This window comes from Apus apus, chromosome Z (genome assembly GCF_020740795.1).
Source record: "Apus apus isolate bApuApu2 chromosome Z, bApuApu2.pri.cur, whole genome shotgun sequence".
NCBI lineage: Eukaryota > Metazoa > Chordata > Aves > Apodiformes > Apodidae > Apus > Apus apus.
In genome coordinates this window covers 76,129,946-76,154,260 of record NC_067312.1, presented here as the reverse complement: position 1 = coordinate 76,154,260, position 24,315 = coordinate 76,129,946, and the positions used below count along the sequence as shown (strand labels likewise).

At 38.7% G+C, this 24,315-nt stretch overlaps 1 protein-coding gene across 6 annotated transcripts in view; it reads left to right on the top strand.

The window, feature by feature from the left end:
* The window catches only part of FAM172A (family with sequence similarity 172 member A), a 262,842-nt gene that overhangs the window by 25,489 nt on the left and 213,038 nt on the right, over positions 1-24,315 (top strand). For all 6 annotated transcript variants that reach the window (XM_051643536.1, XM_051643535.1, XM_051643537.1 and 3 more), the window contains exons 3-4: positions 1,377-1,478; positions 4,183-4,283. In XM_051643536.1, coding sequence (XP_051499496.1) covers positions 1,377-1,478; positions 4,183-4,283 — 203 coding nt within the window. The remainder of the gene's footprint in view (positions 1-1,376; positions 1,479-4,182; positions 4,284-24,315) is intronic.

The following is a 24,315-nucleotide window of genomic DNA, read 5'->3' as shown; positions in this document are numbered from 1 at the left end:
TTGACAACTGGTGCAGTTCTGGGCCCCTCACTGCAAGAAGGACCTTGAGGTGCTGGAGCAGGTCCAGAGGAGACAAGGAGGCTGCTGAAGGGACTAGAGGGAAAATCTTACAGGGAGAGGCTGAGGGAGCTGGGGTTGTTTAGCCTGGAGGAGACTCAGGGGGGACCTTCTCACTTTCTACAACTCCTTGAAGGGAGGTTGTGCTCAGGTGGGGTTGTGCTCTTTTTCCAGGCAACCAGTGACAGGATGAGAAGGCCTGGCCTGAAGCTGCTCCAGGGAATGTTTAGGTTGGATATCAGGAAGCAATTCCCCATGGAAAGGGTGATCAGACATTGGGATGGACTGCCCAGGGAAGTGCTGGAGGCACCATCCCTGCAGGTGTTCAAGGAAAGGCTGGAGGTGGCACTTGGTGCCATGTTCTGGAGATATGGTGGTGTTGGTCATAAGCTGGACTTGCTGATCTTCAAGGTCTTTTCCAGTGTTGGTGATTCTGTGATGCTGTAATTCTGCATTTCGCTGGAATCCTGCTGAATCATTTAACAATGATTTTTTATTAATACTCAGAAAGTATGTTAAAAGGATAGCATCGGGTTGTATGAGTGAAGACCAATGAGAAGGGTTAATTTTACATTATCTGAGTATGAAATAATTTTTTAGCATTCAGGTGTAAGCAAAGATAATCCCTGTATGTTTGCCTCTGGTTACATGTCAATCCTTAAATCTAGGGTAAAGATGCAGACTGTACTTATTTTAGTGTGCTTGCATTACTGCATGCAGGCTGTACTAGGCTATACCATCTCAGAAAAGAATGTGTATGTCCTCACTCACTATAAAATGAGGGGCAGTTTTCTCTGCCTTGAGGGTTGTTGGAGGATAGTGGTTGAGAGAAGGGGTTAGATAATTCAGTCTGTTTGGGTATTCAATTGAAAGTTAAGGAGCACTGTGGTCACAGCTGGTGAGATGACCTGTTTGGTAATCTAGGCTCATCAGGAAGGCAAATGAGAATGTATCAATGACTTGATAATGAAACTAGATAAATTCATGTTAAAACCGTGTTGCATAGACTTATTTCTAACATTGAGGGTAATGAATCATTGAAACAAATAGCTATGTTTTCTGTGGCTTCTCTGTCCCTGGACAGTTTTTGATCAACATTACAGACAGATAAATAAATTTAAAAAGATATGCTGACAGTGAGGGCCAGCTTTTGAATCTGGAATGAGATTTCCCATAATGAAGTCCTATGTTTAGTAATGTGTAGGATGTCCTTCTGCCCTTAAGATCTGCAAATCTGAACAAACACATTTTGCCGGTGATAATAGTGAAATAAAAAAAGACATAGCTTGCCTTACATAATTTTTCTTTTCCTTTTTTAGATTTATTGTCTAGAATAGACTTGGATGAGCTAATGAAAAAAGATGAGCCACCACTTGAATTTCCTGATACTCTGGAAGGATTCGAGTATGTTTTTAATGAAAGTAAGTTGGATATGCTTTGTGAAGGCTATACTAAGAATAATGTTGAGAGGTTATAAGAGCATTAATTGTACCATGTAAGGCCCTATTTGAATTTCACACTTTTCTGTTTAGAATAAGATTTTAAGCCTTAGTTTTAACAGACTTGTAAATGTGGCTAAGTTATTTTTTTTTATTTGATACAATTAAAAAAAAATCCCTCATTTGCTACAATACTGGAGGTTTGTACTGTGCACACTTCATGACTTCCTGTTTCCTGTTACTGAAGTGTTGATACAAAAAAATCTGAAAATAATTTCTTTAGCACTAGCATTAAGAAGCAAAATTAAAGAGTGGTCACTCATTGAGAAATGTTTTATTTACTAATTGATTTTTATGGATACAAAAGAAGCTATTACTTAGTTAATAATTTATCCCAGTTATTTCATTAATCTGAATAGGAATTACACTTATTTTTGTTGATGGACTGATGCTCAATGTCATAGACTGTCTTTTACTCTTCTAGTGTGGGTCATGGTTTTGCATTGCAGCTAAGTGTGTGATGACTGCAAGTACTTCTAGCTAGCTGATTCTGTCTGTCAAATGAGTTAGTAGTATTTATAATTTCCAGTGCATACATTTTAAAATCCAGCTGAGAAATAAGCCTCTGAGTAAAGTAATACCAGTCTCCAGGAAACAGCTCTTTTCAAGATTGTTTGAAACCTGTAGGACAAATGGGGCCGTTTACAATTCTACTTCTTTGCAGTGCTTGTTCTGCGAACAGAGGAACTTTAGTTTCTAAATCTGCCTGTCTTACATCTTCTACTTTTAAAGAAAAAAAAAAAAGGAGCTTTCCTTTAAATGATAGTCATTTATGCAACACTTAGCTTTTTAATACCCTGATGGCTTTCACAGGAAGGTACTTAGAGACTAAAAGTGTCATGAAAGTGATGCTCTTTCTTTGATGGGAGGGGTTCAGCTCTGTCACTTTTCAGCTCCTTATTTTTAGATCTGCACAGTGTCTACTGTCTTCCTTACTGACTTCAGAGTTAATGGTTCCTATGTGGTTGATAAAAAGGGCTGAAACTTGAATTTTGGGAAATGACATTTTAAAATGATGTTGAATATTCCATATCTAACCTCACAGCCTGTGTGGCTTCTATAGAATGCATCAAAACATATTAAACATGCTGCTGGTCAACAAAGCAAAAAGGTCTTCATTTTGCTTTTGTACATTTACTTCAAACGTTTCATCATGTACTCTTGTGTCATTGTTATGCTTCTTTTTATGATGGATAAGTAAGGAAGATTTTTTAAATCAGATTTAAAAAATATGAAGATGGCAAGTGTTCCATAAAGTCAAAGAAAAAATATTCCAGATATTTGCTTCACTTTACTTGTGAAGAGTGCAACTTCATGTACTATTGAATGGCATACTTGTAGAAAAACTAGCTGAGAATGAACTGCTGAAAGTAGAGTTATGATAAAAATATGAAAAGAAGGATATTTGGACGTGAGACAGGAATATGAAGTTGGGGAGAAATATTTTCCTGGTGTCTGGTACATGAGAGGACTGGTCTGGAAAAAGTATCAAATAGGCAGATAAGTATAACTGAGATATTGGATCTTAAATATTTTATTTAAAGCATCAATAATCAGCTTGTAAGGGTACTGAAAAGGTGAGAACTAAGTTAGCAATTTCTTACTTCTCAAGAGGAAAAAAATTACTGAGAATACTTTCATCATGTAGACATTTCAGCTTTCAAAGTAGATTCTTGTACATCTCCCTGTTTTTCATGTTTTCCTGATTCACTGCAATTTTCTGATGCTCTGAGATCGTAACTTGTGTTTTGTCTGATAAGCTGAAACATTTTACTGGTAAGGTACCTGTTCTCCGCAGTTTGCTTCCTATTGGTTGCCATTTTATTATTATTGCTATTTCAACTCAGTCAGTCTTTCTCTGTTGTTGGGTTTCTTAATAGACTTTTAAAATAAATGTGGCCAACAACAGGAAGTTACACTGGAATCTAAGAACAATGTGTGCTTTTGCATTGGTGAAGCATTCTGCTCTTTTCTACTGTTAGAATTTCAGTGTACCTTGAAATTAAGAGCTCTTCACAGAATCAAAGAATGTTAGAGGTTGGAAGGGACCTCTGGAGATCAAGTCCAACCACTCCACTCTTACTTGATTGCACTGTGCTTAGGAGTTAAAATATTTAGCTTATCTATGGATGTGATTTTTTTTTTCAGATCAATTTAGAATATTGTTAATCTTGAAAATAAATATTTCCTTCCAGCCCATATTCTGCTCACATTTCTTCATAAATGCAGTTGGGTTTGAAGTAGGTGATTTGTAGCTACAATTTGATCACCTAATTGACACTGCTGATCAAACATTAACTGCTAATGTTTCCATTTCACTGTTAATCCATAGCAGTTGAGACATAAATATTTCTTGCAAAGCAATTTGGCATTTGCTATCTGCCTGCAATTTCACTGTCATCACTTGTGTTTAGTGGTTTTATCTAACAATATGTACTGTTCAAAGGGAATGTGTTTTGTTATTATGCTGCGTTTTCCTTCAAAACTACCATAAATGAAAATGAAAAGGAGTTAATAATAGTCTGATTTTTAGGTGTAGACTTCTTTTAAAATTTTCAGCTATTACATGTGTCTTACTTCTAATGAAGAAGCATGTTAAAAAGTAACGGTTTTGTTTCTTTTACAGAAGGACAATTAAGACACATGAAAACAGGGGAGCCATTTGTTTTTAATTATCGCGAAGATTTGCATAGATGGAACCAAAAGCGTTACGAAGCTCTTGGAGAGGTATATAAATTATGTGTGTGCTTTGGTTTTTGTTACATTTCGCTGTTGAAGCAGTAACTTTTATGTATGTTAATAAAGGTTTAGTGAGGCTGCAGTTACTTCATAGAAGGTATTTCAGAATTTGTTGAGTGTTAAGGCTCGAACAGTGATTTCCATTATTTCCTGTGTAGCTTAAGATAGACTCCAATTTGACTTCAGTGTATGTTCAAAACAGAATATCATCCAGATGACACAGTTCAGAGAGTATCATACAGTGAGGTATTTTTGTTAACTTTCTTGTCAAGGAGAAGCACTGGCTACAAAACTGTGACATGTTACTTTCTAGCTGAAGATAAATGCATTTACTGGTTTTCTCATGTTACCAGGAGCCACTAAACTGATGAGAGGTTGGATTATTAATTGATTAAATACTTTCTGGTGTATTAGATGTTTGGACACTATTGGTACTTCCAGGCTTTTTGTAGGCATGTGGTAAGGATGTAGTAGGTGTAAAAGCAACTAACCTTAGTTCCTTTTTTAATGTGAAAATTACTTTAATTTCAGTGTAGTGCTTTAGGAGTCAGGGCATTGACTTGAGAAAAAGAGCAGCTGATGTCATTGAGTGCAAAACAGTGTCTGGTGAGGTCTTCCTTGTGCTTCACAACCTCCCCTCTGCAGCAGAAAGAACAGCCTGGGCAGGCTCACCTCTGGGCAGGAACATTGCCCATGTCAGAGTGACTTTTGGAGGCCAGTGGAAGGAGGGGATGCACAGCACTGTGCACAGACCAGGATCGTTTTCTTAGAGATGATAAAATATTGCATGTGGTTTCTCTCTGAATCATCATGACAAGTCATTCAAGAAGTGCTTTTGCCTCATGGCTTGTCTGCTTTCATTAGTGTTATTAAGTAAGGATTAAACACTTTCTCCTCTTATTCTTTGTGTTACAGTAGCTCTGACTGCTCAGAGTTATGCTTGATTGTGCATGTTTAGATATTTTGTCTTTTAGATTTCCTTGTCATGGTTCAGCCCTAGAGGCCAGTTTAGCCACCTGCTCACTCCCTGCTGTGGGATGGAGTAGAGAATCAGAAGGTAAAGTGAGATAATTTGTGGCCTGAGATACAGTTTAATAGGCAAAGGAAAAACTGTAGTCGCAAGCAAAGCAGAATAAGGAATTAATTCACTGCCTGCCATCAGCAGGCAGATGTTTAGCCATCTCCAGGAAAGCAGGGCTACATAATGCATAATGGTGACTTGGGAAGATAAATGCCTTACCAGAAGATAAATGCCTAAACAGCCCCCCCTTTCTTCTCCTTTCTGCCAGCTTCTATTGCTGGGCATGACACTACATGGCATGGAATACCCCACTGGTCAGTTGGGATCAGCTGTCCCAGCTGTACCTCCTCCCAACTTCTTCTGCACCTCCAGCTAGTACACCTGTGTGCTAAAGAGTAAAAAAGAAAACTAGGATGTCTGAAATGACAGCCCTGCTGCAAATTAAGTAGTGTAAAGCATCTTGATTGAGTGTCTTGGATGGATAAATAAATGTGTACTTAAATACATCAAGAAGTGGTTTCATACAGTTTCTCATGCTGCCAAGAATGCATTTGTGAAAGCTGAAGAAATACCTAATTATGTGGCCTTTTGAGTGCTTCCTAAGTAAGTTTGCAGATGACACTAAGCTGGGAGGAAGTGTTGACTCTGCAGAGAGACCTGGGCAAACTGGACCGATGGACTGAGGCCAATTGTATGAGGTTTAACAAGACCAAGTGCTGAGTCTGCTACAGGCTTGGGGATAAGTGGTTGGAAAGCTCCATGATGGAGAAGGACCTGGGGTTGCTGGTTGACAGCCAACTTAACACGAGCCAGCAGGTGTGCCAAGGTGGCCGGGAAGGCCAACAGCATCCTGGCCTGCATCAGGAATAGTGTGGCCAGCAGGAGTAGAGAGGTGATCATGCCCCTGTACTTGGCACTGGTGAGGCTGCACCTCAAGTACTGTGTCCAGTTTTGGGTCCCTCACTTCAGGAAGGATGTAGAGCTGGAGTGAGTCCAGAGAAGAGCTGCCAAGCTGGTGAAAGGTCTGGAGAATAAGCCCTATGAGGAGAGGCTGAGGGAACTGGGATTGTTTATTTTAGAGAAGAGGAGGCTGAGGGGAGACCTCATTGCTCTCTACAGCTACCTGAAAAGAAGCTGTAGGGAGGTGGGAGATGGCCTCTTTCTTCAGGTGAATAATGACAGGACCAGAGGAAATGGCCTAAGTTGTGCCAGGGGAGTTTTAGGTTGGATATTAGAAAGAATTTCTTTACTGAGAGAGTGATTAGACAGTGGAACAGGCTGCCCAGGGAGGTGGTGGAGGCACTGTCCCTGGAAGTATTTAAGAGAAATATAGATGTAGTGCTTAGCAGAATGATTTAAGCACTGATGGAGTAGATTAGGTTGTGGTAGAGGCATTTAGGTTATGGTTGGGCTAGATGATCTTCTGGGACAGTTCTATCCAGGGTTAGGACTCTAGCATTAAGGGTCAAGGTTTAAGGATCTGGCCTAAGTGTCTAGATTAAATGGTGTAGATTTGAGAGTCTAGAGTAAGGGTCTTCTGCTTTAGGTCTGTGGTTAAGTGTCGAGGGTAAATGATCTAGCTGATGTGGTGGTGTTAGGTCATAGGCTGGACTTGATGATGTCAAAGGTCTTTTCCAGCCTTGGCGATTCTGTGACACTACATCTAGCAGGCTCCAGAAGGGATTGTGGAGCAGAAGCCTCTGACTGTCTCAGTGAACAGGAACAGCATGCTTGTCACATCCTTTCACCTCAACTGTGTGTTTTTGCAAAACAGGGAAGGTGCTACTGCCCAAGCTGTTGCATTGTCTAAGTTTCTTGATACAAGTTTCTTCCAACCAGGAACCGTTTGGCACCTATTCTGTGCTCTGTGTGCAAGGACCTCTGTGTGTGTCTGTATTGTTCAAATATCCACAATAAATGAGTTGGAAAAGAACTGCAAAGATTAGCGTGCCTACATGTGGGTTCCTGTGCCACCACACTTTCTTGCTCATGTTTGGCAACATCATCACATTCCTCACTTTATGCCTCTGAATCAAAAACTGGAAGAGGGGGGATTTAGGTGAGATATTAGGAGGAAATTCTTTGCTGTGAAAATGGTGAGACCTTGGCCCAGGTTGCCCAGAGAAGCTGTGGCTGCCCCATCCCTGGCAGTGTTGAAGGGCAGGTTGGATGGGGCGTGGAGCAACCTGGGCTGGTGGGAGATGTCCCTGCCCATGCAGGGGTGGGACTGGATGATCTTTAAGGTCCCTTCCAACCCAAACCATCCTGTGGTGAATAGTGAGTGCCACAGCTTCAGCCCATAGTAGTATGAATGACTTTTTGTTGATTTCTGGTTTATCTGAAAGTAGCATGTGCTCATGGAGTGGGTGACTGTGGATGACTTAGTTATGGTTATTCTCTGTGTTTAGGTTTGAGTGATTTTTGAAAATGCATTTTGTTGATATTGATAAGTAAAAAGCAAGGAATGTTGGAGGTCAGGAATCTGACAACATGTTCTAATTGTTCTAATCTGTCTATTTATTTTGGTTTTTTAGAGAAAAAATGAGTGTCATCTGTGATTGTTTGTTGTCTGCTAGGTGCTTGATGTGACACAGTTCTTCCAACAGCCCACAAATTTAGAAATGCTCCATTATCTGCTTTTGGCACAATGATAATACAGCTACCCTGGGACATGGGAGATGCTGACTCGCCAGACACTTGGCATTTGTTCACGTGATAAAATTTCCTCTCGTGCCACAGATTGGTAGGTCACTGATGTAGATGTTAAATAGTACAGAAGTGCTGTATTTTCCTTTTTGTAGTCTAGGGTAAGATGTGTTTAGCAAACTTTGATACCTTACGAAGTACCGGCTCTTCTAATTCCTAAGATGATGTAGTGAAATCTGGCCTTTGCTTTGAAACATCATCCTTTGGCTTTAGGAGTTTTCTAAAATGTATTTGTGGCTTAACATTGATGTAGATGGACATAGAGTGAAATGATAAAGTAGCTAGGCTTGTGTCATCATTGTCCTGGTGTCATCAGTCCACTAGCTGGAACACTTGCTGCTTGTTAAAGGAGAGCTTACTGAAGGAAAAAAAAATCAGTAAAAGGAAAATTGGCTTCATCCTGGCTCAACCCGGGACATTCAGACATGTTTAAGGTATTCGGTGTTTCCATTGTTAGCTTGGTCACTGTATGCTGTTTTTTGTTAACTTCTAAAGGATCTACCATCCTGCCCAAGACAACTCTTTTTTTACTGTACACACGTGTTGTGGGCTGCTTCTATTGCATTTCACTAATTTTAGGAAGTGGGTGCACTTCCTGGTCTTATGTTACAGTGTCATTCTCTCTTTCTTGCAGCATTAATAAATTTCCATTTGGTAATCCATGATTTTTTGCTGGTAAAAGTCATGAATACACTATCTGTGATGTTCTGCCATTACTCTGGCTGTATGGAAATTGATTCTTCACAAATTACAATGGTTCGTCAATGTCTTCACTTCTTACGTCTCTTTATTCTTCATTCATTGATCTGTTATTTCAGGCACCCAATTTGTTCTGCAGCCTCTTGATATGTGCTCCTAATAGACAATTTAGTGAACTGTTCATAATTTTGTGATTCTGGTTCAGTCATTGCTATTGCAGCATTGAATTTTGTGGAGAGCCTCTCCATTTGCTTTTTAAAAATTAAAATGGCAACAGAAGTGCACGGAACATGGTGCTGCAGCTGCTTCTAACTGCCGATTAATCAATGTGGCAAGTTTGAAGTAGGACTCAGAACAATTTGTAACAACAGTTCAGTTCTTGCAGACATGCCATTCTAGGTCAAGCTTGAGGTTTGTTTATTTAGTTTTTGTTTGTTGTTTTTGTTGTTGTTGGTTTTTTTTGTTGTTGTTGTGGTGGTTTTTTTGCTGTCCAGGAGTTACGGAGATTTGAATTCTAGCTTAAACTCCAGACTAACCTGATATAGGTCTCCTTGCATTTTAAGTGGGTATCTGTGTTATTGTTTGAACTGCACTTTCAATTGATACTATGGCTACTGAAATTGCTAAGAATCCGTTTCAGCCCCTGCTTGATCGTGACATTGAAATTAGCTGGAATTATATAGAAAATACTACTCAAATCTCTTGCTGGGTTTTTACCTTGCATTTTGCAAGATTATGTTGACGTTCTCCTTCCACAGTGGTGCAGTATCTGTCGTATCCCTAGCACCAGTGGGCAGTTACTGTTTGTCCCTCTATGTGTCTCTTACAGCTCTGGAACTGTGTAGGTAAGATTTCGTGAATGCTGGGAGACCATTTAATATTTGCAGGTATTTTTTTGAGTGCCATGTTAATGAAGAGACTTTTACCTGTACCGACAGTTTGCTTGGCTGCCCATGTCTTTAAATAAGTCAAACAGGATTTGTAAATATGTAGATCATAATGTGGACTATGCTATAAATGCCTCTCCTGTGGTCCTGCTTAAGGACTAGCATCTCTTGAAATTGCAGCCTGTCTGACCTGCAGACATGAGGTAGCAGAAGAAATGTGGTTATTATTTACAGCTATCACAAAATAGCACAAGAAAATACCTTAAGAAAAAACCAAAACACCTAAGTCAGAAATTCCTTGCATGTTATGTATGTGACAAGATACAGTTAATTTTGCATCATCAAATAAGTCTGGTTCTACGAAATAAATTGCTTTAAAGTATGTGCATGGTGTGAGGTCATCATGAAATAGATTAACCATCAAGGTTAATATTTTTATGTGGGGAAAAAAAGAAAGTATGTAGAAATATGACAATGACAACCCATAATTAAGATTGCTAAGTAGTAAAATGGGATATTTTTTTTCCAGATCTCCTTTAAGTTACAGAACAGCTTGGTCTCAACGTAATTTAAAAAATAAGCGTTCACCTGCTACTAATTTCCTCCTTGGTTGCAAAGAGCATTATTTGTTTGGATGACTGAAAGAAGCTATTTACATAGCACAAATGAAAGCATAGAGCAGCAGAAGAGGACATGTAAGTTAATGAAGAAGGAAGCATTAAGTAGTCTGCATTTGAAAGGGTGGCTTCTTACATGAATAACCCAAAATCTGATGATAGGCTGCACGTGCACCTGATAGTACTTAAGGTCCAATCTTGCAGCCGAATCTCATGTGAATAAACTCAATAGGTCTGATCTTGTGAATAAGGGCTGTAGGATCAAGTTCCAAATAAAATTTGCAGATGATTAGTAGAAATCCTTACACTCTAGTTTCAGTTTCTTTTGCACAGTTTATCGTTAAGCGTTCCAGATTTTCTCTGGCTAGTAAGACTTAATAAATAATGTGTGCACACCATGGATTAAGCAAAATTATGTTTGTTACCTTGTCTAGTTATTATGTATTTGCTGTTAGTCATTTAGTGGTTGGAAAAATCTGCTTTACTGAGAGGACAAAATAAATTGATAGTGTTGCAATATATAGGCAGGTTCGTGGACATTTGTTTTCATGGGATTCTTGCCTGGCTGGAGCAGCTGAAGAGTTGGTTCTGTTCAAAGAGATCAGATGCTGAACACTTAAGAGGTGTCTGCTGAGCATATGTAAACTGATTTTTTTTTTTCAGTGTCTTGTATTACAGACAAGTAGGGTAAACTTCCATGGGGATAGTAAAAATCCTCACTGAGAACCTAGCAAGCTCTTCCTAACTTTATAATGTTTCAAAACTAGAATGAAAGCAGCTAATTGAAGTATTTCACTCCATCCTTTTTTTTTGAAAGTGGTTGAATCCCATTTTGGATGGTGTCCTTTGGAAGCAGTTTGATAGTGTTCTTTCTGTGCATGTTGTGCCCTGTCTGCTGAGGAATGTTGCAGAAGGTTTCTGCATTTGAAAAATTCTACAGTGGAGTGAATTCATGTCGAAAAATAATTAGAATTGTGCTGTTTGGTCAGAAATAGACAACTGAGCAGAAGAGAGAGATTGGCAAGATATATAGAATAAAGTGTGATCTCATTTCTTATTACAGAAGAATGCATGTGGAATAGACAGTTTTGAATGTACTGGTTGGAGGAAGAGCTTAAATGATACATAACTTTTTGGACACCAAGGTGAATTATAAATGAAGTTCTTTAGGAATCGGTGCCTTATTGGTTACAGGGGTTTTTTTAATAGTAACCTGGTTATTTTCAATTTATGATAGGTAAGTGTGAAACAGAATCATGATGTAGAGGCTTTTAGCAAGTTAGATAAAGCACCTAAAAACTGGCCAGGATATTGACATTCTCTCCAATAGTAATTCCTATTGCATACATAATACTTTCCCAGAAGGTTCCAGTCTTTTCACTGCACTCATTTTTGAACCAATACTTTTGATAACAGAAAGAAAATACTAGTGGGGGCAGCACATAAAAATCTAAATCCTGTATGTGTACTGTCTTCAGAATTTTAGGAATATTTAAGCTTTTAACAGTCTGTTTTTCTTCAATGTCGCTTTTTTTGTGAGTGAGGTAGATGGACAGAGAGCAAGGCTTGAACACTTCTTAATAGTACCTAAGAACATTTAAATTTAAATATGAATCTTTGTTGCGTGCAGTATATTCATTTGCATATGCTAAATCCGCTTTCAAAAATCTGCTGTTTATGAAGACTTTTTACTGGAATGATTATGTCAGATGTGCTTCAGTGAACTCTTCTAGTTTGTAGGCAGCAATTGGCAGTAGGTTGGTTCATCACAGTAACATGACAGTACTCGAAAGGTTCAGAGATAGTTTCATAATTATTGTTAGCATGATTCTTGAAAGAAATTATGAGCATCTCATAAACCCAGATGGGAATTTGTTACATTGTTGATAAATGTGTTGATAAATGTGTTTTACATTTTTAAATTGATAAACAGTGAAAAGCAGAGAAGATACAATAAGGCAGATGGTTGTTTATAAAGCACTTGCAAGTTGCTGCAATTCAGAGAATGGCACTAATTGTTAAAAAGAAGACAAAAATTGGAGTAGGGGGAGTGTTTCAATGAGTTAATCATGAGCTTTTTAAAAATAAAACCTTCAGCAGCTTTAGTTCAATTAGAACCATTCTTGCCATCCTGGGTTTATATGCAAAAGTTTAGGCTCTCAGTTCTTAATAAACTTTTGTACCAACCGTTTTCCTGTAGCTGCAATTAAAAATACAGCTATTCCACCTTTTATCTAAATGTATCCATTCCTTTCTTTGTCCTATTGCCAGGAAAAAAAAAACAAGATATAATGCACAGGAGAATAGAATTGAATGATCATTGGCCTTATTAATCATTCCCACTTAAAAAACAACGAGTAGAATAGTGAACTCCAACATCAGCAGAGAGTTCACTGCAAAGGAAGGAAGACAGGATGTAGTTGGCTTCTTTTTTGTTAAAGGTATGGTGGAAAAAAATGTTTTTTACCAACTAGATGGCTAGAAAAACCACATATTTAAATAGTGCTTAGTCAGAATACAAATCAGCATATGTGATGAAACCAGTTGGTTCCCTTTTTTTCTGGTGAATGTTCAGTTCTGTTTCCATCAGTGATCTTAAAAGTTTCCGTGAAAGGCAAAGTGCTTTCTTACCATTTCAGCAGGAGTTTTTGAAAACCAGAGATATGTAGATTACTGCCTTCATCAAGCAGCTCTTTTAAAATATGATTATTTTACCTCAGTTGCAGAACTCCGGAAGGCTTACTTCTCTTTCACAGGATTTTCAGCTTTTCTAAGATAAAGTATTTAACACTTTCTGTGTTTTCAACAAGAAACCTGAATCCTTCCGTTTTCTGGGAATATTTTTATTAAAATTCAGCAGAATAATGATATTTTTAAATAAAGCTGTATCAGCTGTGTCAGCCCTTAATAGGAATAATTTGAAAGGAAAAAATTCAATTATAAATCAATAGAGCGTTGTATTTCTGTATGTGCAAACAACCTAAAATTACTGTAAGATGCTCCAGCTGCTCAATTCATTAACTCAGTCACAACTGAATTTTGGTATCTGTTATCTTCTGTTGATCACTGCAGCAGAAATTCCCAGTTAGCATGCCTGGAGCTGTTAGCTGCAGTTATGACTATTAAGGAAGATCAGTTCACTAGGTTGATTATGAGGATATTGAGAGGCTTAATGTGTAGTCATTCGTCTTCACTCATGCACTGTCCTGTCTGTCACGATTCAGGGCAATGCTCTGCTCCTCCACAAATGGTGTCCATTTGTTCTCACATTCAGGGTTTCCAGGTTTGCCTCTTGAGTTTTTGGGTAGTTGTACCTCTTAACTCTTTCCACTATATTTGCCAAATTGTTGAGTTCCTCTATTGAGCGATACCCTGAGTATCATAGAATAATGGAATGCTTTGAGTTGGAAAGGACCTTAAAAGATCATCTAGATTCAACTTCCCTATATGGGCAGGGACACCTCCCACCATTCCAGGCTGCTCCAAGCCCCATCCAACCTGCCCTTCAGCACTGCCAGGGATGGGGCAGCCACAGCTTCCCTGGGCAACCTGGACCAGAAGTCACAGTAAGATGAAATAGTATCTCCTAAAAATATTCCATAATCTAAAAGAGTAAAAACCTGTGTTAAAATAATTAATAAAGATACTAGAGATTTTTAATTAAATGTCACCTCTGTGCCTCTAGTGCCAACTTTAGAACTTCTGTAAAAATAGAAGGGTTTTTCGGCCAATACAACGGTGTCAGCTCTGACAAAGTTCAAATTTCACTTGTCATTGCAGTATATGGGACAGGAAAGCCTTAAAGAATGGTTTCTAATTTGTTGGTGGTGCTAAGGTATGAATGATCTTTGAAGAGAAAAACAGGATTTTTCTCTTTTCGCTGAATTAACTGGGGGTGAGGGCACCATCCATGTGTTTTTTTACATTCTGTCCAGCAGTTTAAATTAATAAATGCAATGGTAACTTTTATCTTCACTGTAGATCTGATACCCCATAGCACAACATAGAAAAAGTATGTAAAACTCTTTAATTTCTAGATTCAGGAATTTGTCTTCTGTCCTCATTTCCAGTACATATTGCTCTATTCAAAGTGGGTTTTTTAAGATAAAACCTGACATACACCAATCCCAGCTGGAGTGCAGTTGAAAATTTCACATAAAAATACAAATATCTGTGTAAAACATTTGAAAATGTTTTTGCTAAGTCTTATAACCTGAACTTCTTTTTAGATGTAATTAATTTTTGTGCATTAGACATGTACCTTCATCATGTGCTGATAAGACTTCTGGTGCAGTAGATCTTAAAGGTGATGTTTAAACAAGAGAGGAAAATATTAAATGTAAGAAAAAGGGGGGCTTATCCACTGTAAGCTGTAATTGTAGGGGAGACACCTTTTTCGGTAGTTTTACTTCTTATTCCATGAGTTGGTTAGAAAAACATAAAAAAATATAACTTAAATGAAAAATGGAGACTAAGTATTTTATTTGCTACAACAGGCACAAAGGGAGTGTTACTGTAGTTGGATGAGCCATCTGAAGGTAATGACAAATGAAAGAAGGAATTACAGTAAATAAAGATTGTAAGAAGGCAGAAGGCTCAAGCAAAAGTAAAAAAAAATAGGACAAGTATCTGGAAGAAGTTTTAAAATTAAGTACTTGGAAAGTGCTTAGCATTTTTACTGCCTGATCACTGAGGGCTTGGTACTCAGTTTCCTCTATGCCATTAAGTGCATCAAGATTGATTGTTACCGTTGATCTTAACTTCTAAGAAAATGGGGTTTTTAAAAATCATTTTTGTTGGCAGAACTTTTTAATCCTGCTTTAGTTGATACTGTGGAAATGTACATCGAGTTTTCGAAGTGAGCATTTCTGTTACTGCTGACGTACAGAAGCCTTTAAAACTTGTAAGTTTTAAAACAAATGTAGTTCTGTGCACTAGTTAAAAGCCTGTGTGAAACTGCAGGTAGCAGTGGAGATGGGAAATAGCTGAAGTAGCTGTCAGCAAGGTAGAACCAGTGAAACTCTGGGATGGGAGCTGCTTTTGTGGAGGCAGAATGAAGTATCACAGGTGTCAGGCCATAGGGCTGATCACTGAAGAAGTTCTTTGTGGTTTTTCCTCAGGTTAAAACCTCATATAACTTTCATTGGGGGGGAGGGGGGGCGGGGCAGGATTTGGCATTTTTTTGCGGAACGGGTATGCTTTTTGCAAAAGCCAAAGTGTTCACTGAAAAATAGTGTTCCCAGCATACCCAGCACTCAAGAGATGCAAACTGAGCTCTTGCAGTGTGTGTGCAGCTGTGTACGTATGTGTACAAATATTGCTGTTTCTGTGAAAGATTCATCAGCACTTGTGAAAGCTGTGAATGGCCAGAATGTCATATAAATTAATGGCCAAGATATATCAGAACTTGGGAGTCCCTTTTCCAGTACTGCAGTGGTTTGTCATTAACATTTGCTGGTTAGTTGAGGTTTACAGCAGGCAGTGCAATGAATGCACCTTTTGGGGGATTCCTGCCAGTCAAATGACTGGTAACTATCACATGCATTACTAAAATATCAATGCAGCAGATATCATATGTGCTGTCTACCTGAATCAAGGGCAGAAACAAATCTCCCTGTCATGTGTCTGGGCAAGACTGATAGTTGTGAGTAGATGCTGTTCTTGTGCATGCCAGCATGAGCTTCACTCTTCCAGTGATGGCTGGGGACCGTATTTTTCTGTTACAGGTACCTGTGTGGGTATAACATTTACTGTCCCAGCAAAAGGCTACAAGAACTTACCTTGTTTCTAAACTCAGTCATTTAAGTAGGAGCAATGTCTTTTTTTTTTTTTTTTTTACCATTTACATCTATTTTTGTCTTATGGGAGGTATCTTTGTAAGGGATGAAGAAATCTACTTGGCTCATCTTTAGAGGGGAGGCACACTCTCCCCAGTACAGGTTCAGACCAGAGTGTATGTACACACAAAACAAGCTTTTATTATCAATAATAAGGATGTGATTGGGCTAAAGGGTATCTACTCCACCAGAGTTGACAACGTACGAGCTATAGCAGCTAGTTACTAATTGTCATGCACTAGAATAATCATCAAAGCAATATTTTGAAGTAATATGTTAAAGCAATAGTTTGAAGCAATAGTTTAAAGCCAGCTTAATTATTACGTGGGTATTGATGTTGCTTACCTTACCTGGTGACAATTAGTAGCTCCTTTTCTGTCAAACTGTGAGGACTTACCACTTGAGGGGAGGCCCCACTTGAGGGGGGAATAATCTAACAGACTTTGTGAGGAAAGTTCAGGACAGTAACACTGAAGTCTTTTATGCTGTTATAGCTGCAGGCAGGTGTTCAGCCATCTCCAGGAGAGGTCTCCATCATACATGGTGGTAACTTGGAAATAAAAACACCTTATCAGAAGATAACTCTGAATATCATAGAATCATAGAATGGTTGAGGTTGGAAGGGACTTTAAAGATCATTAGTTTCCAACTGCCCTGCTATGAGCAGGGACACCCCACACTAGGCCAGGCTGCACAAAACCTCATCCAACCTGGCTTTGTTGGATGTCCCCAGTCATGTTCCTCCTTCTTAGCCCAGCCTTTATTGCTGAGCGTGACACCATATGGCATCAATATCCCTTTGGCCAGCTGGGGCCAGCTGTCTAGACTGTGTCCCATCCCAGGTTCTTGTGTGCCCACAGCCTGTTCACTGGTGAGGAGCACAGGGAAGAGCACAACAGGCCTTGATGCTGTGTGAGCACTGCTCAGAAGCAACTAAAACATGCCTGTGTTACCAACACTGTTTTCATCACAAATCCAAAACATAGCTCCCCCATACAAGCTGCTATGAGGACAATTAACTCTGTCCCAGCCAAAACCACCACAAGCTGGTATTGATGTCTTGGGTATGTTTAGTGATGGTATTGGTTGTTATCTTAGAAATAGAATAATGCTGGTTGCACTTCTGGGGATTCTGCAGTCAACTCCCCTGCTCAAAGCATGGGCAGCTTCAAAGTTATATCAAGCTGTTCAGTTAAAAAATTGAGCTGATTTAAGAAGCAACACCCTAACTGAGAGTGTTTGTTACAGAGATCTTCCTGCATACTCCAGTGGTGGAGCTTCCTGGTAGACAGGAGACCCTAGATGGAACTTGCTTCAGTGAGACATGAGAAAAATAACCATGGTAGAATCACAGACTGGTTTGGGTTGGAAGGGACCTTAAAGATTGTCTAGTTCCAACACCCTTGCATGGCAAGAGGCACCTCCCACCAGACCAAGTTGCTCCAAGCCCCATCCAACCTGCCCTTCAACACTCCCAGGGATGGGGCAGCCACAGCTTCCCTGGACAACCTGGGCCAGGGTCTCCCCACCCTCACAGCAAAGAATTTCCTCCTGATGTCCAACCTAAACCTCCCCTCTTCCAGTTTAAAACCATTCCCCGTTGTCCTCTCACTAGAAACCCTGGTAAAAAGGCCCTGCCCAGCTTTCCTGTAGCCCCTTCAGGCACTGGAAGGCCCCTGTAAAATCTTCTTGGGAGTCTTGGAGCCTTCTCTCCTCCAGGCTAACAACCCCAGGATAGGGCTAGTCTCATATGTACATGAAACTGGCTTTCAAGAGAGAAAATGTGCTGGTTTCCAAGTTTTGTAAGATGGTCAGATGTAGTTATTAATTGACATTTTGTAAAGTACAGGAACTTCAGAAGGAGCACCATGAACCTTACACAACTATTAACCACTTGTTCAGGAAGGGTGCAGAATGTCAGATTGTTAAAGTCAGAAAGTGACACAGACTTGGAGAAGAAAGAGCAGTTTCTTGCTGTATGAGAGCTATGGTTCTGCCAGGTGCTGCTGTTAGTGTGGCTGTTGCCAGCTGCTCCCAGATTCCTCTGTGGTTGGAGGTTTCAGTCCCAGAGTGCATATTGCCTTCCACCAGCTGGCTCCTTAAGACGCGTGTCATGATGCACTTGGAGACGTATTACCTGGTAGCATATACACCCCTGCTCAACCCTGTTTTGTTTGGAGAAAGTGCTCTTTAAGGGAGTGTTTGCCTTGAGATCATAATAGGAAAGGAAACAGCTTGTTTGATAACATGCACTTGTATCCCTGGCAGTCAACCAGGAGCAGAGCTCTCATTTGTCCTGGGTTTCAATCTCCTATTCAGTTTAGTGTCTCACCTCTTCTCACTTAGGTATTTTGGGAATATCAAAGAGCATTGGATGATACTTTGCTTGGGACTACATGTAAGGATTAATGATGAAGTGAGAGGCCTGATCAGTTCTTTCAGATGTCAACATCATTCAGTGCTCGTGGTCAACGGTGTGATCTAGTATGCAAAAACATTTCCAGATGTGCATGGTTGTAGATGGATACAATTCAAATACTTTTCACAGTGGATGTGTTGAAATTAGCATGTGGATATGATCAAGGGTGCATATTGAGTTGCAAGTATGCAACTTCAGGTTTGGTCAGTTCTACATGAGGAAGCTAAAACTGAACTCATTAAGTACATAATTAGTAATTCCTTCTGGAATATTTTTTTCTTTATATAGAAACAGTATGATGGGTTAATTCCAGAGTAAATCTGTAAGATGGGGTATGTGGATCTCACTGTAAGACAAATCTGATTTCAGTTCACAGTCTGCCTGAGAAAAACATTTTTTCCTCCACTGTCTTTTGGAAAGTTAGTCTTTGGTGAAATGCTTACTGTATTCTTCTGTTTTTAAGTTTCTTGTACTTATCTTTCAATTTCATCAGGAAGCCAATTGAAGATATTATTGATACATTAGAAAGCAGAATTCATTTGGCTACAGTATTAAATGACCTACTAATAATTTTTGACATAAAAGAATCTGTAGTCCTAGACATAATACAAGTAAAGTGAGTAGAAATCTAGTAAATTACAAGGTAAGTACAAGGTTGATGCACATTTTTAATACTGTTTCATAAATATTCTTTTGGACTGACTACATTCAGTAACTGAAAAGGTCCTAACCTAGGTTGTAGTAATGTAATTTTGAGGCAATTTCCAAGATTCGGGAACACGTATGTTCTTGATCCTTCATTACAACTCACAATTTTAGGAATATTGTGTTGGGAAAATAAGGCATATTACCCAGCAGCACAAAGAGCAGGAAAAGCCACAATATTAATTTATCCTCAACCCAGCCAAAGCCAGGTTGTCTGGCTCACTATCAAAAGGAGCAGCAATAATTGTTTCCAGCATCAGTGGAGGCATTTTGCTGTTTGAGACAATGCCAAAGCTTCCATTTTATTAAGTCATGGAAAGGCTTGGTCTCTGCCATCAATTAGGGGACAAAAATGGGATTGTCATAGCAAAGTGCAGGTTTACGTCTACCTGTGCCTTGCTGTTGTCCGTGCGTTGTTGTCCATGGAGCTCCTGATGCCCCTGCAGTAGCTTCTTGCCCTCTGCAGGCTCTGCTTCTCCTGGGTGCAGGAGCAGTCTGCAGGAGCAGCTTCCCAAGGCTGGGTCACAACTGCAGCAGGACCTGCTGTTGTGTGTGGTGAAGTTCCCAGGAGCTCAGCCAGGCTAACTCAGAGCCACCTTGTGAACATTGGCCAAAAGGTAGTCTCCCAGGTTTATGACTTAAGTCTTGGTTTGTGGAAGAGAAAAAATGGAAAAGGAGAAGCTTGGAAAATAAGATTACAGGCAAAATGTAGATAGTGGTATGATGATTGTCACTCATTGGCCTGCTTGCTGCCAGACTCTGTGCTGACATGCTGTTCTCCTCCTACATCTTCTCTCCAGATTAGGCCTTGAGCAGGAGAAAAAGGGAGCCTCTGCCCATGGGCTGTGTGCCTGGTGCCCAGGTTGTAGACTGACCATGGTGATAAGGATGCTCAGTCACAGCACAGCACCTCCTGTGGAGCAATAAATAGGGGTTTGCACTTGGTGGAGGGTAGGTCATCCTCACTGCAGATTCTCTTCTCTATTCTCAAAGCAGAGAGATAATTGTACCAAATTATCTTGTCATAGAACAAGTTGCTTTTAGGCAAAAATCTGTCTGATTCCTAATCTCACCTTTTCATTTCATTCTCTTGAATGTTATTTGTGTTCACTTTATCTCATATACAATGAATTTAAAATGTCTTTCATGTGTCTTTTTATTTTATAATACCTGTTCTCTGGACACAGAATTCTGCAAAGAACTGCAGGCTAGTGGCTGTGCTATAATTATAAATTGCACACGAGCCTGCTGCTCACTGTTGTTGATGTCCATTTTCATTATCTAGGTGTTAAAATTGTCTGCTTAGTGTTTCTGTGTAATACTCTAAAAACTGTAGGAACCAGATGCTATGGGGATGTTTCCTTTGCAGACAATATTTTGATATTATTGTTCAGTAGGAGTTGTCTTTACTTACTTCTTGATATATTTGCTGCTGATAACTACTGTATTGAACCACTTGTCTAATCACACATGCCTCACCCCTCCACAACAGCAAAGGATCCCATCTTGAAAACTTCAGTTGGGAAACTGATAAGCACCAGTATGAACCAATCCTGGTCAGAGTGTAATTAAATGGACATCACAACAGGCTTTTTCACAGTATTTTCTGACTCAGGCTGTTTCATAGTGTCACAGACTTTTTAGAAATAACTACTTAATTAGTTGGACATGCTAAGTATTATACTGTTCTAATGCAAAGTTTGCATTAGAGCTTGCTAAAAGTCCATTGGGCAAGAAAAAAAAAGAAAATATTTTCACCGTATTCAGTAGAAGGTCAAATACAGAAGGTAATATTTGAAGTTTGCAGTAAAACATGACTTGTGATCATAGTTAATCACTGTCATGTTAAGCAATTTCATATGTAATTGGGCTGTATCTTGGTGGCTGGACTGAGAAAAAAAGATGTGATTCCTTCCCAGACAAAGTATTTAGGTAAAATTCATTAAAACACAGTAAATTGTATTGTACAGAACTTCACTCTTAGCTGTTTTTTCGCTTCTCCTGATACTTGTGCCCACATAGCTTAAGCAGAACTACTTCTCTCTTTAGACATGTGCATGCTGTATCATTGGCCACATTAGTTTTTCAGTTCTAATTTCATAGGAAGAAATAATTTACAATGCTTTTTGGAAATCAAAACCATAAATATTCATGAGCAGCTAACAGTATCCTTACCTACTGTCTCATTATAAATGAAGTAATATGGGCTGTGAAGTTTATTTTATAAAACTCAATTACCGAGAATATTCCTTCCTCATAAGATTGTTTTAAAAATAAAGCAGAAAAAACCACATAAATTAACCTTTCCAAATTAGATTTAATGAAGACATTTTAAGTAATACTTTTGTTGTTAAAATAAATGGTTTCCTATATTTTATACAAGAGCAAAAGTGTCAGAATTTTACATGTCACATATGAAGAAATCGTCCTTGCCTCTTGTTTGAAAGTCCTCCTGGCATTTGCCATAACTGGGATTTTTTGTAGTTTGCTCCCTCTTTGAGTTTGCCTGCCAGCAGAACACAAGGCTAGGTTAGGTGGGCCCAAATCACATGGAACAGGAAAAGGAAATCTTTTCCTGAGAAAAAGTGAGGGAAAAGAACAGAAAAAGGTTCATCAGTGTCCAAGGTATTTTCTTCAGCTCGATATCCCCAGAAGAGACAATGCCTTCAGGTTAGGTTTTTCTCTCCTTAAGGAGAATTTTCTTTCAGAGTAGTAGGTGTCATAACTGTAGACTAGAAAAGCAGAAAGAAAGCTTGCTGTTTCTTTTAGAAGTTAACTGCTGGCTTTGTCAGTTCCACAAAGCAAGTGAGGTTCCCAAGTTTGTTGCTTAAGTATGCAATGAGTTAATTACTCTGGTGTGATCTATTTCATTTACACAACCTGGTAAAAAGAGGTGCAGTTATTATTAAATAGTGAAACTATAAATATTTCTGGGATTTGTATTCCTGAGGGTTTCAACTACAATATTTGCCAAGAAAAGAAAGAAAAAAAAAAAAAAAAGAAAAAAAAAAAAGAGCTGCCAGCAGTCAGCACCATGGGCCTTTTTAGCTAAATTTATGTAAATCCAATTTATTTTGACCCACTACTGTTCTGGAGCACAGTGGCAAAATGGTTAAGACATCTTGCTATGGAAAGAAGGTGTTAATTTGAGTCCTGCTCTGGATTTACATAAAATTAAGCCTTCAGTCCATCTGTGAATATTTATCTGGTCATTTCTGTTGAGGAATCAAAGGTGGCAAAATGAGATGCTTGACACATCACTGACTTTTTTGTCTGTGACTACAAAAGCTGGTATGCTTTAACTATGTTAATCCGATATGTCAGTTGGGTTTGGCATGGATTTTTAACCTTTCAAAACTGCATAACACCACCTCTCCACCTAAACTACCTTTGTTTCGTTAGTAGTAGGAGTAATCAAAACTGCTACTGCTCTTTATTCCAGATTCCTTTTCATAACTCATCTCTAATATTAAATTTAGAGATAATAACCCTAAGTTTTAGTTCTTGAATTGGAATATTAAAGCATGTTTATAAGCTTCATTTTTATTTGTTTCTCTTTTATTTGTTTTGGGCTTTTTCTTTTTAGTTTCCTTCTTTGTTATGCAACCATTTCATTGTTTTGTTTCTTTATCTCAGTTTGAGGATAGAGGTCATGCTTTCTGCTGATATTTTATTTAATTTATGCTGATAGTATATATCTGTGCATATGTAAAAATAGCTGAGAATTTTCATAAGATGAGCTATGTAATTAAGCCATTTCTGAAGCCAAATAATTGTCAATCAATTTCTAAAATTAGAGATGCTTATCTTAAAAAGGAAAAAAAAATAAACCAAATAAAAAAAAAAAGAAAAAAACCCCAAAAAATAAACCAACAGGTGTCAGCAAAGACCATGTAACAAAACATTGGGTCAAATCACATCAACAGTTTATCCTGCATTCATGGCAAATCCCTGTTGTTTTTCATTTAGTTCTCTCAAAAGATCTGGAGATCCTATTTGTGATCAGTCAACTCGGAATCCAGAACATCACACCCATGTGTTAAGATTGAATTGAATTGCTTTCAGTAGAAAACGCAAGAAATCCCTTAGAGGTAATGTCAATTCCATCTTAATGAATTGTTCTCCCACACTATAATCCAAGTGAGGTCTTTTGTGCATTTTTAAAATGCCATTGATTTTTTTTTTTCTTTTTTGGGTGTTTTTTTTTTGGTGGGTTTTATTTTGTGCGGTTTTTTTAGTTGTTTAGCTTGCAGTGAACAGAGCCTTTATAAAGTCCATTCAGCTTTTAAGATTTTTTGTTCTGGCAGGGTAATGGTGGGTTTTTTTTTTTTTTGTTTGTCCCAGTTCTTAGGTAGATCTGTGTCCAAGAGCAGTATGTCAGAAAGTTCCTTTGCATCTCTCATTGTTATTTATTGGCAGGTTTGTCACTTGAGGGTCAAAATAAAGCTCATTCAACCAAGACTATGGCAGCCACAGCAGCAAAGCGTTGGGTCAGTCCCACCACTTGAGATTTGCCGTGGGGCAGGCAATTGGAATTCATTTTGCATTTGTTTCACTGAAGGCTGTTGCTCTTGCACTGCAAAGAGGAAAAAGTTGTGGGTAGAGTAGCCTTGTGTTATAAGGATTGGTTCCTTCTCATGCTCATTTTCTGTTTTTTGTGCTGAAGTGCTTATTGCCTATGAGGAGACAAATCTTGCAAAACTAGAAAATCCATTACTCTTAATGGCATTGCTTCTAGTGGTTTATGCTTGTTTATTTTTAAGATGAGTGATAAAACCTCTAACCTGTGTACACTGCCTTGGAGTTCTTAGGAAATACTGGTAGTACTGAGGGGCTTAATCTTTTAGGCTGAATTTAAATTATTTTAAAATTGTGTCCTTTCTATGCCCTTGAAAGATCCATTTATTGAGAAAATTAGATTGAAGAGCTGGTAACTTGTTATGTCAGGTCTGACTTGAGAGTTAAAACCATTTTAGAGATCTGGGGATCTGATGGTGAATCTCTTGCTGTACTCTGCAAAGTCAAACTGACCGTGGTACTTCAGGAAAAGAAGGACACAAAGGCAATTGATGTTGACTTTGGTCTTGCATGTTTCGTTACTACAACTCAAAGCATAGCAAATTACATCT